At 34.8% G+C, this 14,848-nt stretch overlaps 1 protein-coding gene across 1 annotated transcript; it reads right to left on the reverse strand.

Annotated features, from left to right (window-relative positions):
* Window positions 1-1,185: 1,185 nt before the first annotated feature.
* LOC132190088 (uncharacterized) lies at window positions 1,186-11,820 on the reverse strand. Its single transcript, XM_059604969.2, has 13 exons — window positions 11,428-11,820; window positions 10,354-10,427; window positions 9,973-10,056; window positions 9,672-9,752; window positions 8,130-8,210; window positions 7,311-7,403; window positions 4,517-4,696; window positions 4,314-4,381; window positions 4,125-4,176; window positions 2,201-2,254; window positions 2,019-2,111; window positions 1,793-1,859; window positions 1,186-1,690 (listed from the first exon to the last, which is right to left on the reverse strand). Exons 1-13 carry the CDS (start codon window positions 11,567-11,569, stop codon window positions 1,599-1,601), a joined length of 1,161 nt encoding a protein of 386 aa, XP_059460952.1. The 5' UTR covers window positions 11,570-11,820; the 3' UTR covers window positions 1,186-1,598.
* Between the last annotated feature and the right edge of the window lie 3,028 nt (window positions 11,821-14,848).

A 14,848-nucleotide genomic window follows, 5' to 3' on the forward strand; every position in this document is an offset into this window, starting at 1 on the left:
TTAAAAAAAAAATTTACAAAAAAAAAAAAAAGAAGGGGGTGGTTGGCCACCATAGGAGGTGGCCGGCCACCCCATTTTTGCAAGATGGGGGTGGCCGAACCACCCCCATAGGCCATGGGGGTGGCTCAAGCCACCCCCTACCCAAAATGAGGGTGGGGCAGCCACCCCCTATGGTGGCCAGCCACCCCCTTCTTTTTTTTTCTTTTATTTCTTAATTTTTTTTTAAAATTTAAAATAATATTTTATTATTATTTTTATTAGTAGAATATGTGTTCCATTTGTGGCTATAGGATTTCTGAGATGGAATCTTAGTCATGATATGGATATTCTCCAGTCCATAATGGATTGGAGAGGATCCTGTTCCGAGCACATAGGGGCAGGAATCGACGATGGCAGAAGAAACACGAAAGCTCGTGTTTGGCTTATTAGGAGAAAACAGGCGCACACAATGTACCTACGTGATTCCATGAATTTTAGGCCTAAATCATCCACCTAGTCTTACAAACAAGTGGTGAAAGTTTTGAAATGGAGGCTGTTTTCTGTACTCATGCCTGTATGTCTAACAAGCTGCTTTGAATAGGCCATGGAGACATTCAAATGAATTACATGGAGATCAGCACTTGGATCACTTACAATTGTTGACATAATCAAACAACTGCCGAGACGCTCTTAACAGATCCGGAGATCAGAGCCAAGTCAAACTTAACTTTGCGATACTTGTTGGTTTATTGTAGAGAACTCGTTTCATTTTTAACCTACTGCAGAGTTGAAGTACAATGTCCACATTGAAAGGTGCACTTGCTTCAGACTTGTAACTGAAAAGTGCTAGTGAAATTGCTAGTGCTTTGTGAACTTGAGCAACTGTTTGGTAAATCAGATTGGACTCCAAGGCGGCATTTATATTAGAGTACACTATTAAATAACATTAGAAAAATGCTACATATACTTTCAAATGTTTACTCTATGATGTGACAGTGAAAATTGCCATTAGGAGTAAGCACTTAGAGGTACACGTAGCATTTCTCAAAAAAATAAATAAAGAGATAAAAGGCAAGACAAGACAATATTTCAAATCCAAAGGCCAATTGAACCAAGCTGATTGGAGTTGGTAGCAATGCCTATGAATAATATAACACATGTCAGTATGCTGAAATGATGATGATCAATGTGAAGCTAAGGTCAATATAAAGCGGAAAGAACTATTGCTCACTTGTACTCTCCCCGTTCAGGAACAAGTTATATAATTCACAACTATCTTCCAGAAAAGCTTGCTTTATCCTCAAGATGTCTCACTAGAAAACTTCAGTTATATTTCCCTGGAAAGAAATGAAAAGCCCCTACTAAACTTTCAAACAGTAAATCACTTCAAAAGAGCAGTTACAAACTCTGATAAAACTGGCAGAGAGGAGAGATGTCAGATAGGGATGCAACCTCCAGTGACCAAATAGATATAGTGAGAATACTTCAGTGAAAATTGCTATCATAAGCGCTGAGATCCATTGGATGGTTCCTTTTCTCTTAATTTGATTCTTCTCCAGAAAGCCATTTGCTGGCAAAGCAACCAAATACAACAGCAACAATGCTAACTGGATCAATCATCAACTAAATTTACCAAGTTCCATCTTCTTCTTGATCGCCCTTTGACCATGATATATAAATGAATCTAATATTCCTGAAACAGTGAAAACTCCTGTACACAAGAGCCAAAACCCATCATTATGCATCTAATCAAATATTAGAAACGAAACAACTTTCGTCAACAAGGTGAGTGAGGTAAATGTTTTGGAATTACCTCCAACAATAGCACACATGTTCGTTAGGAAGTGTAAGAATGAGATATGCTCCTCCGTGAAAGTCACCTAAAGTATGCAAGTCATACAATAAAAATGAGTCCAAAAGTAAAAATCCATGCGCAAAAACCGCATATGAAAACTTCAAAATGATAGTTTCATTATCACAAGTATATTTAAAATCTTGAAAGATCTTTCTCATAAATTGCCATAAGCAGAAAACCCCACCTTTATTGGAGAAAGATCATAAAAGAAGAATACTCCAGGAAGGGACTGAAGGTGGCCTAGTTCTGCATTCCTAAAATGTTCAGTTACAGAGAACTGCAAAAATCAAATTAAAGTGTTTTATGTCAAGTTCTATATACAATATGAAATTCATAAACAAACGCCTTCTGTGAATTTCGCTGCACCTGATTTGACTGGATTGTATGCCCACTCAAATCTGTGTATACCGTGGGTACAACCTGCAAAATAATAGCAAACATGTTAAATTCCTGAACTGACAGTTTCTCAATAATTTCATGGATTCACGTGTGCTCCTTTACAGTAAGAAAATAAATAAAGAAAGGAAAAAAAAAAAAAAAAAAAAAAGAAGGTACTGGCTTCAGACCAAAAAGAAAAAAAGGCAGCCTTGAAACCCTTCAAGTTCCAAGGGCCATCACACAACATAACTCCATAAATGCACAACAGAGGCAAAGATCTTAAGTTACAAGGAAAATAACTAAAATAAATTTGTAAATATGGTGTACGGATTCTGCCCTTGCCCCAAAGAAAGGGAAGCACAGATTACTCGAGTGATCCACAATAAATTCTATGGATATGGAAACAAAGACTAATTTTAGTAATACTCTCTACCAAAATTCTTTCTTGTCTTTACAAATAGCTTAAATAAACCTGATACATTAAGTGAACATGAAAAAGAAGGTGACAAAGACTCAAGTAGTAATCATTTTGCTGATCAATTGAAACTCAATCATAACATGTGAAATAAGTAAGGCTCAAGTAGCATTTTGCTGATCTGTTGAAACTCGGTCATGCTTTATTTCTTAAAAACGTTAACAAGGGAACAATCATGATTCTATAAAAGCAAAAGAAATGAGAAACATCATCATTCAAAACAAATTAAAGGAGTTGCCTTTTGATCTAGAGTTCACGACCAAATGATCTAGAGTTCATGACCAAATGCCTCCAGTTGTATATTTAAAAACAAATTAAAGGAGTTAATAAGGGCAATTTGGTAAACCAGAGTTCTCCCATACTAACAATTGTGTTAGTCTCACCCCAAAAGCCACCAAGAGATTCTGATAGATAACTTTCCACATATAAAAAATCCTCATTTTTTGGACTAAACATAAACTCAGGTTTCAAATACTCAATTTCTGAGATGCAATACCGCCCACTTTCTGTCTAATGCTACCTGAAGTCTTCCCTAGCGAAATTGGGGTAAGATGTTAGGTGTTGAAGCCATGCCATGCTATGTTGTGATAAGGTGGTAGGAGAGATGATAAAAAGGAATACGTTCTTATATGCAAATGTAAACCCCCAAGCCCACCTCAAGAAAAAAAAAAGAGTCAATTTTTTTCACCATATACATGTAAAAAGACGCATAAAAATGGCATCTTGGAGATGCATTTTCCCACATAATATACATAACATATAAGCATTTACTTTCTTTCTTTTTTGTCTATTTTATAATTTCTGCAACTGAGAGAGAATAAGAGAGATGGCCTTAACAGGTGATCTTGATGGGAAGTATATGGCTGTAAGGAGGAAAGGAAAGGGCACGTTAAGGCTTGAATGGTACCAATACAATATCTTCATATGTCTATAAAAGCAATATATAACTTACACATGAGCTCAAATAAGAAAAGATCTTTATCTTTCAAATAAAATAATAGTGGTGTAAATTGTATTTCCTTTAGCCATCGACGTTGGTCCAATTGGCTCTAACAAGGGATCAGACTAATTACAAAAACTAGGAGCAAGCATATTAAAATTAAGGCCTAGTTGACGTATATGTAAAGGGGGAGATTTTGTCACTAGGCTTTAGCTTGAGGAAAGTCAGGTGAATTACTCCCATTAGAATTTTTTTTTGGCTCATGACTTTCAGAATTGAATTTTGTGCCAACTCCTCCAAGAAGATTAAGGTACATATTGTCTTTCAAATAGTGAATTGTGAAACTAAAGGGAAAGAAGAAATTTCTGGAGTTAAAAAGAAGTAATAGAAGGCAAATAATCTAGAGACCTTATAATCATCAAAATAAAATCCAGAGGCATCACAATGCCTTGGTTTCCCTCAGATGAGAAAATGAAGCAATCATCCAGGATACTAACCTTGATAAAATACTGATACATCCCACTTGGAGTTTGTTGTATCCATTGCACACTGAAAGTTGCACAAAATAGAAGACATATTTTTCAATGTATACCACATCACGAATAGATAAAGTAGGATCATATAAATTTTCCAGACAACAGATGGCTCACTGGACTCGGGGTGAAAGGACAGAGAAAAGAGCCTACCCGTCCAGAGGATTCACAACACCAGGGAAGTAGTCTCCAAAAGCTAATCTATTGATCTTGTGACTTATCTGTCTCACATTTAAGACATTTATCAGACACTTATCAGAAAGCATGATGAAGTAGGATGAAACTTGAAGATTTTACTTTCTCGGAATGCATGTAGTATTATCAAAAATAGATAAATCAAAGCAATCATAACTTACATTGAAACTATCCTTCTGAAATGCTAGCAGATCATGTACATGAACACCTGATTGCTGAAAGCTTTTTCCAGGTGCAAAATGAAAATTTCCTGCCACCTTATTAACTTCCACGAATCCATAAATATTACATCCTTCACCTTCTTCATCTTTAATCCTTTGTAAAAAACCCTCTCTTTTGCACTGAATGTCACAAGAGTAGAACATCAATAACATCATAAGATCAAAACAATGATTAAATGCTGCCATTAGAATATTTGACAAAATATGTATATGGATAATATCATCATATTATTATGCAGAGTTGTCAATGCACCAAGCCAAGGCAAAACTATAGCTTGTTCATTGTCTAGACATTTGCATAGGTCATTGCAAGAATGCATGTTATTGGTATTAGATATAAATATGTTGCACCATCAAAGGCAGATTTTAGATCTCGTTCTCATTTCTACTAAGAGCTTTGATAACAGAATCAGATCTGGAGAGTCAGGTGTGCTTTGCAAATAGGGATTCTCTGTTGTACATGCTAAGGAGCAGTTCTGGGGGGAAATGGTGTATCTGGATAGCTCATTGTATCTCTTCAGTGCGGTAAGATGATCTTGTTATGGAGGCTTTGTCTCCGTTGTTATTTGGCATTGTTATGGAGGCTTTAGGTAAGATGATCTTTGTGGCAATGAATGGGGAGTTTTTTTATCTGACTTTTTTGTGGGGACTGAGAATGATGGTGGGATTGAAATCTCTCATCTTCTAAGCATATGACACTTTAATTTTCTATTGGGCTGACTTAGATCACATCCTTCATTTGTCTCGGGTGTGAAGATTAATTTGACAAAGTCAGAATTGGTTCCTATTGGCAATATCAATAATTTTCTTTTCTTTTTTTATAAGTAATTGCAACTTCAATAAATAGACAGTTTGGCTCATATTTTGGGATGCACGGTCACCTCACTGCCCATGAAGTACTTAGGTTGTCCGTTGGGTGCTTCTTTTAAAGCCAAATCTATTTGGGATGACATTATTAAGAAGATTGAGCGTCATTTGGCGAGTTAGAAGATGTTGTACTTGTCTAAACGGGGTAGGATTACCTTGATCAAGAGCACCTTGTCTAATTTTCCTACCTCCATGACTCTGTTTCCCCTCTCTACAAGTGTTGCCAATAGAATTGAGAAGTCACAGTAGGATATCTTGTGGGGAGGTATGGGTGAAGAGGTCAAATTTCACATGGTAAGCTGGTCCAAGGTGTATTCTCCTATCTTTGAGAGAGTTTGGGGATTCAAAATTTGCTTATATTCAATTGAGCTCTTCTGGGGAAGTGGTTATGGCACTACGCTTATAAGAGAGAGGCTTTGTGGAGATTGGTAGTAGACTTTATGGTAGTCAATGGGGTGGTGGTGTTCTAATGGAATCAATGGGTCGTACAAGGTGGGTCTCTAGAAATTCATTACGAGGGGTAGGGAAGAGTTTTCCAGATTCACTAGATATGAGATGGGTGATGGCTCCAAGATTAATTTTTGGCGTGACGTGTGGTATGAGAAGCAGCCCCTCAAGATAGCGTTTCCGAAGTTGTTTAGCATTGTCTACTTTAAGGATGCCTATGCGGCATAGCATCTTCATCTTCAATTCTCTAGTGGCTCTCCTCAATGGAACATTAATTTTGTAATAGTGGCACATGATTGGGAGTTGAAATTCTTTACTTTGTTTTTTGAACATTTGTACTCCATAAAATTGAGAATAGTGATGTAGATAAACTTTGTTGGGCCCCCTCCAAGAGAGAGTTGTTTGATGTAGGATCATTCTATAATATCTTAATCTCCCATGACAGTACTTCTTTCCCTTGGAAGTATACTTGGCGGCGTAAGGCCCCTTTGAGAGTAGCTTTATTCGCTTGGCGGCCACTTTGGATAAGATCCTCACCTTGGATAACTTAAAAAAGTGGCATATCATTGTGGTAGATTGGTGCCGCATGTATAAGAAGAGTGGGAAAACTGTTGACCACCTTTTACTTCATTATGGAACTCTATTTTCAGTTTTTTCAGTTTAGCATGGGTCATGCCTCGTCATGATAATGAGTATTTTCATCATGATAATCTGGTGTATCAAAACTCCACAAAGAACTATATGGATTCCCAAATATGACAAGTGTGGAGATGCAATCTATAACAAGTAATATTTTTGTTGATCAAATGTAGAAAGTATTGAGAGCACCAAACTAGGAAATGTATAATTAATAACTAGTGCAGTTTATGCTTGTATAGGCCATACTTATGAGCTGTGCATAACGCAGGCATGAGAGAATTTAGTTAATAAAATAACATATTTTAGACCCTGTATTTTCACAAACACCCAACTATATGACAAGAAGAATATTTGATTCAACCTCACTCATTAGCTCTTTGATATCCCTCCTGGTTTCAATACCAAAGTAGAGGAAACAATTATGAATCATCTCCATTAACTTAGAATGAGTGTGTTTGTGTGAGCGTAGGAAGAGAGAAAGAAAATGCCAAGTGAGAGTGAGCTGTCTATCTCAAGCATTACAGTCTCTAAAATATCATACTAAAGAATCAAATACTAAGATGTATGCTTAATCCAATATTAGGGAAATTCAAGCCCAAAAAAATAAAAAAATCTCTACCCGCACACAGAAGTCCCCAGTAAGATGGAATTGAAAGATATACACGTCAAATACAGTAGAAATATCTAATATTTGTGTTCTTCTGTCAGTATCAACCTACTTTTCTAAAATAATTGTATATTCAAGATATATAGTGATAAATAAGCTTCTATGCAGACAAACCTGGTCAATCAGATCAGGGTTCGACAGTGCCCAACCTTTCTTCCGATATGCTTCCCGAACATCTTCACAGGAATTACAACAATCTTCATCTGACTGCAGAAATGAAAACAGGAGGGGTATAGAACAAAACAATAAGTAGCAGATATCTCTCTGGACAGGAACATCTTTGATACAAAATCACCGTTTCATTTATGATATAGCACAAATTTCAACCATATTCAACAACACAGCATAACAAAATCAAAATGGAATGCTTAAAGGAGGTGGGGTGGGTGGGGGTGCAAAAAGTTCTGCCTAATCAAAATCAAAGCCTCAATGCATACAAATACTTCAAATCAAGTTGAGTTGTTGATTAAGGTTGTGCTTTTTGTCCTTTCCGGCTGGATGAGTAAGTGTTGTAAGTAGTTCAACATTTTACACAAAACTAAGCTGAAAATATTGTGCAAACATGAGCCCAAAAGTATAATACAAAAGGCATGCTTCAAGGAAATAAATTACGAACAATGCTCTATATCAAATTGCAGTTTTATTACAAAGTAACTGAGCGTCCATAATTTAGGAAAACACACTAAAGTACTGAACAATTATCAAACATTTATCTAATAATCTATATGGTAATATGTCTCTCGTGTACTTATGTTGTGCCCCTTGTGCTTTCTTATAAGATTGAATTACTTATCAAAAAAATACTCTATGTGGTAATACAATAATATCATACAAACAACTTCCAACAATTTTTGTTCAACAGGCTACGTACAACTTTGGACATTAAATAAAAAATAAAAATTATCAGCACAAGGATGCAGGAGACAAGTATACCGTTTCTGCACCAAAACAGGAGCCACAGTATGTCTCATTATGATCAAGCCTACCACCATGTCTTTGTAGTGGCTTCTCAATCTGAATCAATCGGAAGAGAAAATAAGCAGATAGAAAGAAAAAAGGTAAAAACAAAGAGGAATATAATTACTGAATATTGGCAGAAAGAACAGAGAAGCTGTACCATGGACTGCTTGGGAGGAAAATTTTAACTTAATCCCACAAAATATAAACGGAAAAAAGATTAATAAAAAAAGAGGAAAATTATTATCAAATTGGCAAAAAGAACAGAGATGCACTACTAGTGGACTAATTGGGACAAACATTATCACTGATTCCACAAAATATAAATTTCAGGTGGTCCCACTGGTAAAGAACCAGAGTGCCCGAGCGCATACAAAATAGAGAATTTATCATGAAAGTTTTCTGCTTCTTCCGTCATCATGAATATCATAAAATCTTGAGAGAATACTCTCAAAAACATTAAATAAAATAAAATCAGATTAGACAATTTATTAACCTTGTGATTGGTCTGATGACCTTTACATTTTTTGGTATTATTATCCTAAATTACCCATTCACCCCATGGAACATGAAGCCACAACCTCACACACCACCATTCTTATGAGGAGTGGACGTGCCATTTAACCCAGACCTCTCTCTCTCTCTCTCTCTAAAGCCTGATCGTGAACAGGGAATCACCTGCCAAACAAATCCTTTAAATCATTGTATTGTATACAATGCCAACTCTCAACTTCCTTTCAGTTCCTTCCAATGCAATCTCATCACACTCTACCGTATAAACCAAAAAACAGAGGGGTATAACACTATAGAGAAAAAACAATATTGATGGAAATAATAACTAGTTGGAGGTTTCTATCCTACATCTCTCATATGGGTAAAAGTAATTATATTGAAATCCAAAAAAAATCTCGCTCTTTTAAGCTCTCTACTCTATCCTGAGATGCCCCCAACTACCAAAATAATCTGCTGCTTGATTTCCTTCTCCATAGACATGGAAAACAATTGCTACAATTTTGCTTCTAGACTAATATCCATAATTTAAATTCCTTTTCAATTATGGGTCATGCAGGTCCTTTTTTTTTTTTTTTTTGAAAAAGGAAAAGTATTATTTGATTATCGTTTTTCTCTGTAGTGTATTCAGTCGATATATATTACTTCAGCTTCTAATTAGTTTTTTTTATAAGTACTTTAGCTTCTAATTAGTAGGTCCATCATCTCTCATGAGTTACAAAACAAATACAAATTTCTCTTGCCTTGTGCACAAAACTCACTCTGTTGTCGGCCAAGTCTCAAGGTAAGGTTTGGCAACCAAAGACACCATATACAGAGAGTTTCACTTCCTGATCATCTAGCCAAAAGGAGGAGTAAAAAGGAAAATGGGTACAAAAAACAGAAACTACTCCAGGCACACTATAGTAGTAAAAATCCTACATTGGAGATAAGATGCCCAAATGTAAAGCTCAGTTAAGAAAAATTGAGTACTAAGAGATGAACTTGAAGGAATACTGCATTACTAACCTTAGGAGCACCAATTCCTTCTTGCCTTGATTCTATGACATTTCCATGAGAATCTAATCTTTTCTTGATTATGTCATGTTTCTGCAAGTTAAATAAGCCACAAAAATTAATGTCATCCACACAAAAATAAGCCACACTTTTAGAGAGAGAGAGGGAGCGAGACGGGAGGGAGAAACTTAGTTAGCAAGACCAGAATTTAAAAGTTGCATTTTGAAACGAAAAAAGAGTATTGAACAATACATAGATTCCTATATGCATAATCATTGACGTAAAGTGAAAAAATACTACTTGCAAGGCATACCACATCAAGGTGTTGCTCTCCACTGATGTCCATGGCATCAAGACTGAGTATAGAGCACGGAAGGGCAGGAAATATGACATCAAACTGCAGTTTCAAATATCACAAAGATATATCAGTTAAGTGGACAATCAAAGAGTATCACAGAAGTACAAACTTCATTGGATAAATAAATATTATAAGGGGCGGGGGGGGTGTGAATGTAGCATTCATAGAATCTCCTGAATTAGATATACTCAGTTTCAAAATAAAGAATCAGGAGCTCTCAAGAATGACAAAGAACTCCTATTGCAATCCAAATGGTTATAGCAGAATTTAGAAGAAAGTTGGTACTAAATCCTGAGGTTTAAGATTTGTTTTTCCAAAAAAATACGGCAACATTACATTGATTCGTAGAGTTTCTCCCCTGGACGTATCTACGACAAGCTTTGTTTCAGTTACAGCATGGAGATACAACCCTGTGATCAAGCAGAAAATACATATTGATGCACAATAAAAATCATAGTTAGCAACTCAAAAAACCTAAAAATAAAACTTTGTTCCTTCACTGAAGGTACTCATAAAGCCAAAAAAAAATAAAAAATAAAAAAAATAGAGCTTAAGGAATCAAAATCTCTATATTATCTACTTCGAAACAACACCGCTGAACTAGCCGTACAACTAGCAAAGCTATTAGGATACCTGCAAATAGACTTCAGAAAAATTTGGCACAGGTGGGTTTATCTACAGAATTAATCACCCTAAGAGCTGTATTTGTGCATAAGTAGATTTCATCAGTTTGATTTGGCTAAATCTTAGTCAAAGGTGATTTAACATGGTATCAGAGCCAAAGGTCCTAAGTTCGAACCTTAACTCCGTCAATTCACACCGTTTAAATTAAATATTTCACGTATTAGACCTCACCTATTAAAATGGAGTTTAGGAGAGAGTTTGAGCCCATAAGTGAAGGTGAGTATTAAAGTATTGATTAAGTGATTAATTTACATCTTCCTATCAGTTTAAACTTTTGGATTAACTGGTAATTTAACATATTATGCAAGGTAATGCAGCAGTTACATCGGTCAGCCAGCCAAAGGAAATGATTCGCATTCGTCATTGTACCAAAAAAAACATTCATACAATCCTCAATCCATTTTGATTGCAACGAAGTTTAGAACAAACCAGAATTTATAACCTTTCTGACTAATTACTTTCTTTAACCAAAGCTCCCTAGCCAAACATTTCCAACAGGAATTTTTTTTTTTAAAAAAAAAAAACTAGAAATGACTCCAAAACTATAATCCAAATATTCTAGTTTTCCTACATCGTTCAAACTAATCAAAAATTCTTCATAAACAATAAACCTTCATCAAATAGATTAGGAAAAAAAAATGGCAAGGAGAAATCCTAGCAAAATAAAGAATTTGAAATACGCGCAGAACTATGTGGATGTAAAAAGAGAATTGATTGGGGGCATACGGAGCTCGGAGATGAAGAGCAAGAGCATGACGATGGAGGAGGCGAGAGTGATAACGCCACCGGAGAGGGTACGGCTGTAGAAATCCTCGTTGATTTTCGGGTACGCGTCCAGGTTCCGAAGCTTGCTCATTATACTGTCCATTGCTCCTCCTCAGATTTCTCTCCCACCTTCCGATCTAATCTCTGTTTCTCTCTTAAATAACTAAAATTGAATCAAAAAAAAAAAAACTAAACAAGAAAATTGAAATCCTAATACCCAAAATTAATAAACAACCCGTCGGTCCTTGCTAGGGATTTTGATCTGGGAACAATTAGAACCGGGGCGTTGAAGACTTCGGGCGAGAACCGGAAGAAGAGGGGGCGAAAAGGCTCTTATGATTGTCTGGGAGCCACTTCGTTGTACTTTTACCGTCTACGGAATACTGGATTTGCATTTTAGGCTTCTTGTTTTTTTTTTTTTTTTTCTTAGGGTTAAATAATTTTTTTTAGTACAAGTGGTAAACTTTTTCAAAAGTTTTCTCAAAAAGTCGATTTTTAAATGATGTATCATTATTTCATAAGATTTATTACTTTGTAAAATATGTCACGACACGGGATAATATCACTTCTAAAAATAAAAAATAAATAACTCATAGGATGATAATACATTATTTAGAAACTAATTTATGGAGAAAACTCTTGAAAAATGTAACCTTTCTCAAAAATATCACATTAATTTCAATTGGTTAATCATAAAAATGGAAATTGTCTTTCCGCCTATCTTTTGTCTAAAAAATTAACAAAATTCCATGTCAACGTTACCGAAAACGCGACACTTGTAGGCCAAGTGATTTGTTCCACTCATCGACTTTTATTATGTATAACTTACACGTCAGTGACACATAATATTTTTAATCCACATCATCATCATATCAGTTTCGAAAATTATCGAGGGAAATTTCAATCTAATTGTTTTATCTTTCCTCTCGATTTCCCCCATTCCCCAAATGACGTAGGAGCCCTAGATTTTTCATAATCTTCCAAACCTTTGGATTTCCTTCAAACTTTTCAACAAAAATATTAAGATCATGTTTAGTTTGCGGAATAGACTATAAGAATGGAATTACTATTTTTATGAAATAGTTATTATTTCATTTGGTAAGAACTTATTCTTAGAATGAGAATAATAATTCCCTTACAAAGAAGAATATATATTCTTCTTAAAAAATAGACAATATTTTTCAAAAAAAAAAAAAAAATCAATTTTTTTTTCAAAATTTTCAATCAGCCCTTAAATTTGTTTTTTCTTAAAAAAAAAAAGAAAAAAAAAAGTTGAATTGTAGTGTGGCCACCCACTACAATTCAAATTATTATTATTATTATTATTATTTTAATTTTAATTTTAGTTTTTTTTTAAAATGTGGATTTTTATTTTTTAACTTTGGTTCAATTTCAAATAGAACACATATATTGTTACCAAAATAAAGAAAAAATCATGTAAAAAATTAAAAACTAGAAATAACTATTTCATTCCACTTTCATCTATTCCTAATAATAACTATTTATTTTGTTAATAGAATACTTAGTTCTTGCCGAATGTCGTCAGCAGCTTTCCTTTTTCAGCTCTTAGATTGCTTCAAATGTCTCTAGATGTGTCAATTTTCGGGCACAGTCGGTTGCAAAATAGGTCACTTCCCATTTAATATTTGAAAGTATTCCTAATAACTCTCATTTCTTTTCAGCTTTAAGAATTAAAAGTGACAAAAACTATTATTTGTAATTTGTTTTTGTGTTTTTTGTTTACCTCTCTTTCCTTTTCCCGAAGTAGAATATAAAAGAAAAAATAGAATACTCATTGCCCGAACCAAACGAAACCTTACGTTTCGTGGGATTTTGCTCTGTTTCGTACAAGAAATTAACATTTTGGCCTGTTCTCTATATGTAGGAGCCTATTTTGTGAAGGTCATACTGTAGCCAGAGCCACGTTTGTGTTCTTGAAGCCTCAAATCAAAGGTATGTCAGGAGCCCATTTCTCATTTTGCAATCTTATTTGATAAGAAAAATGACTTGAGTTTCGGTTGTTTTTACTATTTACAATTTACTATTTACTATTTACGAACCAATGTTTATTTTCTTACGAGTCTTTAGAACATTTCAATCTATTATAGCTATTCAAAATACTGTTTATATATATATATATTAGCTACCAATTTTTTTTAATATAAACTCTAATAGATTATTTATTACACTCTTTACTTTTTTTAAATATTATTATTATTTTGAACCATACCATTTTCTTCCCCTCTCTCTCATCTCTCCAGACCATTATGAATTCCTTAAACTTGTGAATACTCCATGTGTTTTTGCCATTGCTATAGTAAGCCTTCACTTCACTTGTTTCCAAGAGAGATAGCCATATAATGGGCTACATGGCAATCAGGCCCAATTAGGCCCAAGCACAGGCCAACTCCAATGTTTTTATTTTTTTATTTTTTATTTTTTATTTTGTATTGATCAACCAGCAAAACAAAAGGAACAAAGCAAATAATCTAATCTGAAAGAGGTGGAACGGGGCCACTACAAGGTGTGGAAAGAGAAGAGAAAAAGATGGAAATGTAGTCGGAGTGAACTAAAAGGCTTGACTACATTCCTCTTAATTATACTCTGGCTTGACTAAAGCAATGGGAATAGTTTGTATATATTCCTCTTAATTATACTCTGACTGTGGCCAAATATGCTACATGATGGAAGCATAAGTTAACATTTCTATAAATTTTCTTAACCTCCAAAGAGGATAGGGATGGGATCAAAGAGTATAATTGGAGGTCCAAGAAAAACATAGGAATAGAATATGATGCAGCTTTCCTTTTTATTTATTTATTTATTATTATTTTATATAATCTCTTGTTCAAGGTGGTAAATAAAAGCTTAATGAGACCCAAGATCCAGTCAAATAAAAGGCCTGCAACTATCAAGGCCCGGGAAGAACCCAATATAGGAAACCTTTTATCGAAGTTCAAGAAAGCTTAATAAGGCCCACTCCAACTAAGGTCCAAGAGCCTTTAACCATAACTTCTAAGCATCTCTTTCACACGAGGTATCCTCTTAACATTTTCACAACACACACCCCTATTCTCCCTCCAAGGAAGAATCTCTCACTTTCTTATTAGTCCCTTTCTCCCCTCAAGATCAGAGACACTAACTTGGGCATCGAAATACTTTTCATCGTAAAACCGAAAGCCTATTAACAACCCTTTTTCTGTTTAGTAGTTAAAAATTAGCACAATTCAGACGTGACGGGTTTTGGATTGAGAACTAATTTGCAATTCTCTCGACCTCAGTGTGATAAAAGGATGATCCCATTTTTTTTTTTTTTTTATTTGGTGAATGATAAGAGAATCAAATCATTAGCAAGATTAGAAATAGAATATTGTGTCCACTT

This window comes from Corylus avellana, chromosome 9 (assembly GCF_965113065.1).
Source record: "Corylus avellana chromosome 9, dhCorAvel1.hap1.2, whole genome shotgun sequence".
Lineage (NCBI taxonomy): Eukaryota > Viridiplantae > Streptophyta > Magnoliopsida > Fagales > Betulaceae > Corylus > Corylus avellana.

Coding starts and splice junctions, on each gene's coding strand:
- LOC132190088 (XM_059604969.2), bottom strand. CDS start 11,569: ATGGACAGTATAATGAGCAAGCTTCGGAACCTGGACGCGTACCCGAAA. Junction 7,404..8,129: donor CCTGTTTTGGTGCAGAAACG/GTATACTTGTCT, acceptor TCATTTCTGCAG/TCAGATGAAGATTGTTGTAA. Junction 2,255..4,124: donor TGTATCAGTATTTTATCAAG/GTTAGTATCCTG, acceptor ATTATTTTGCAG/GTTGTACCCACGGTATACAC.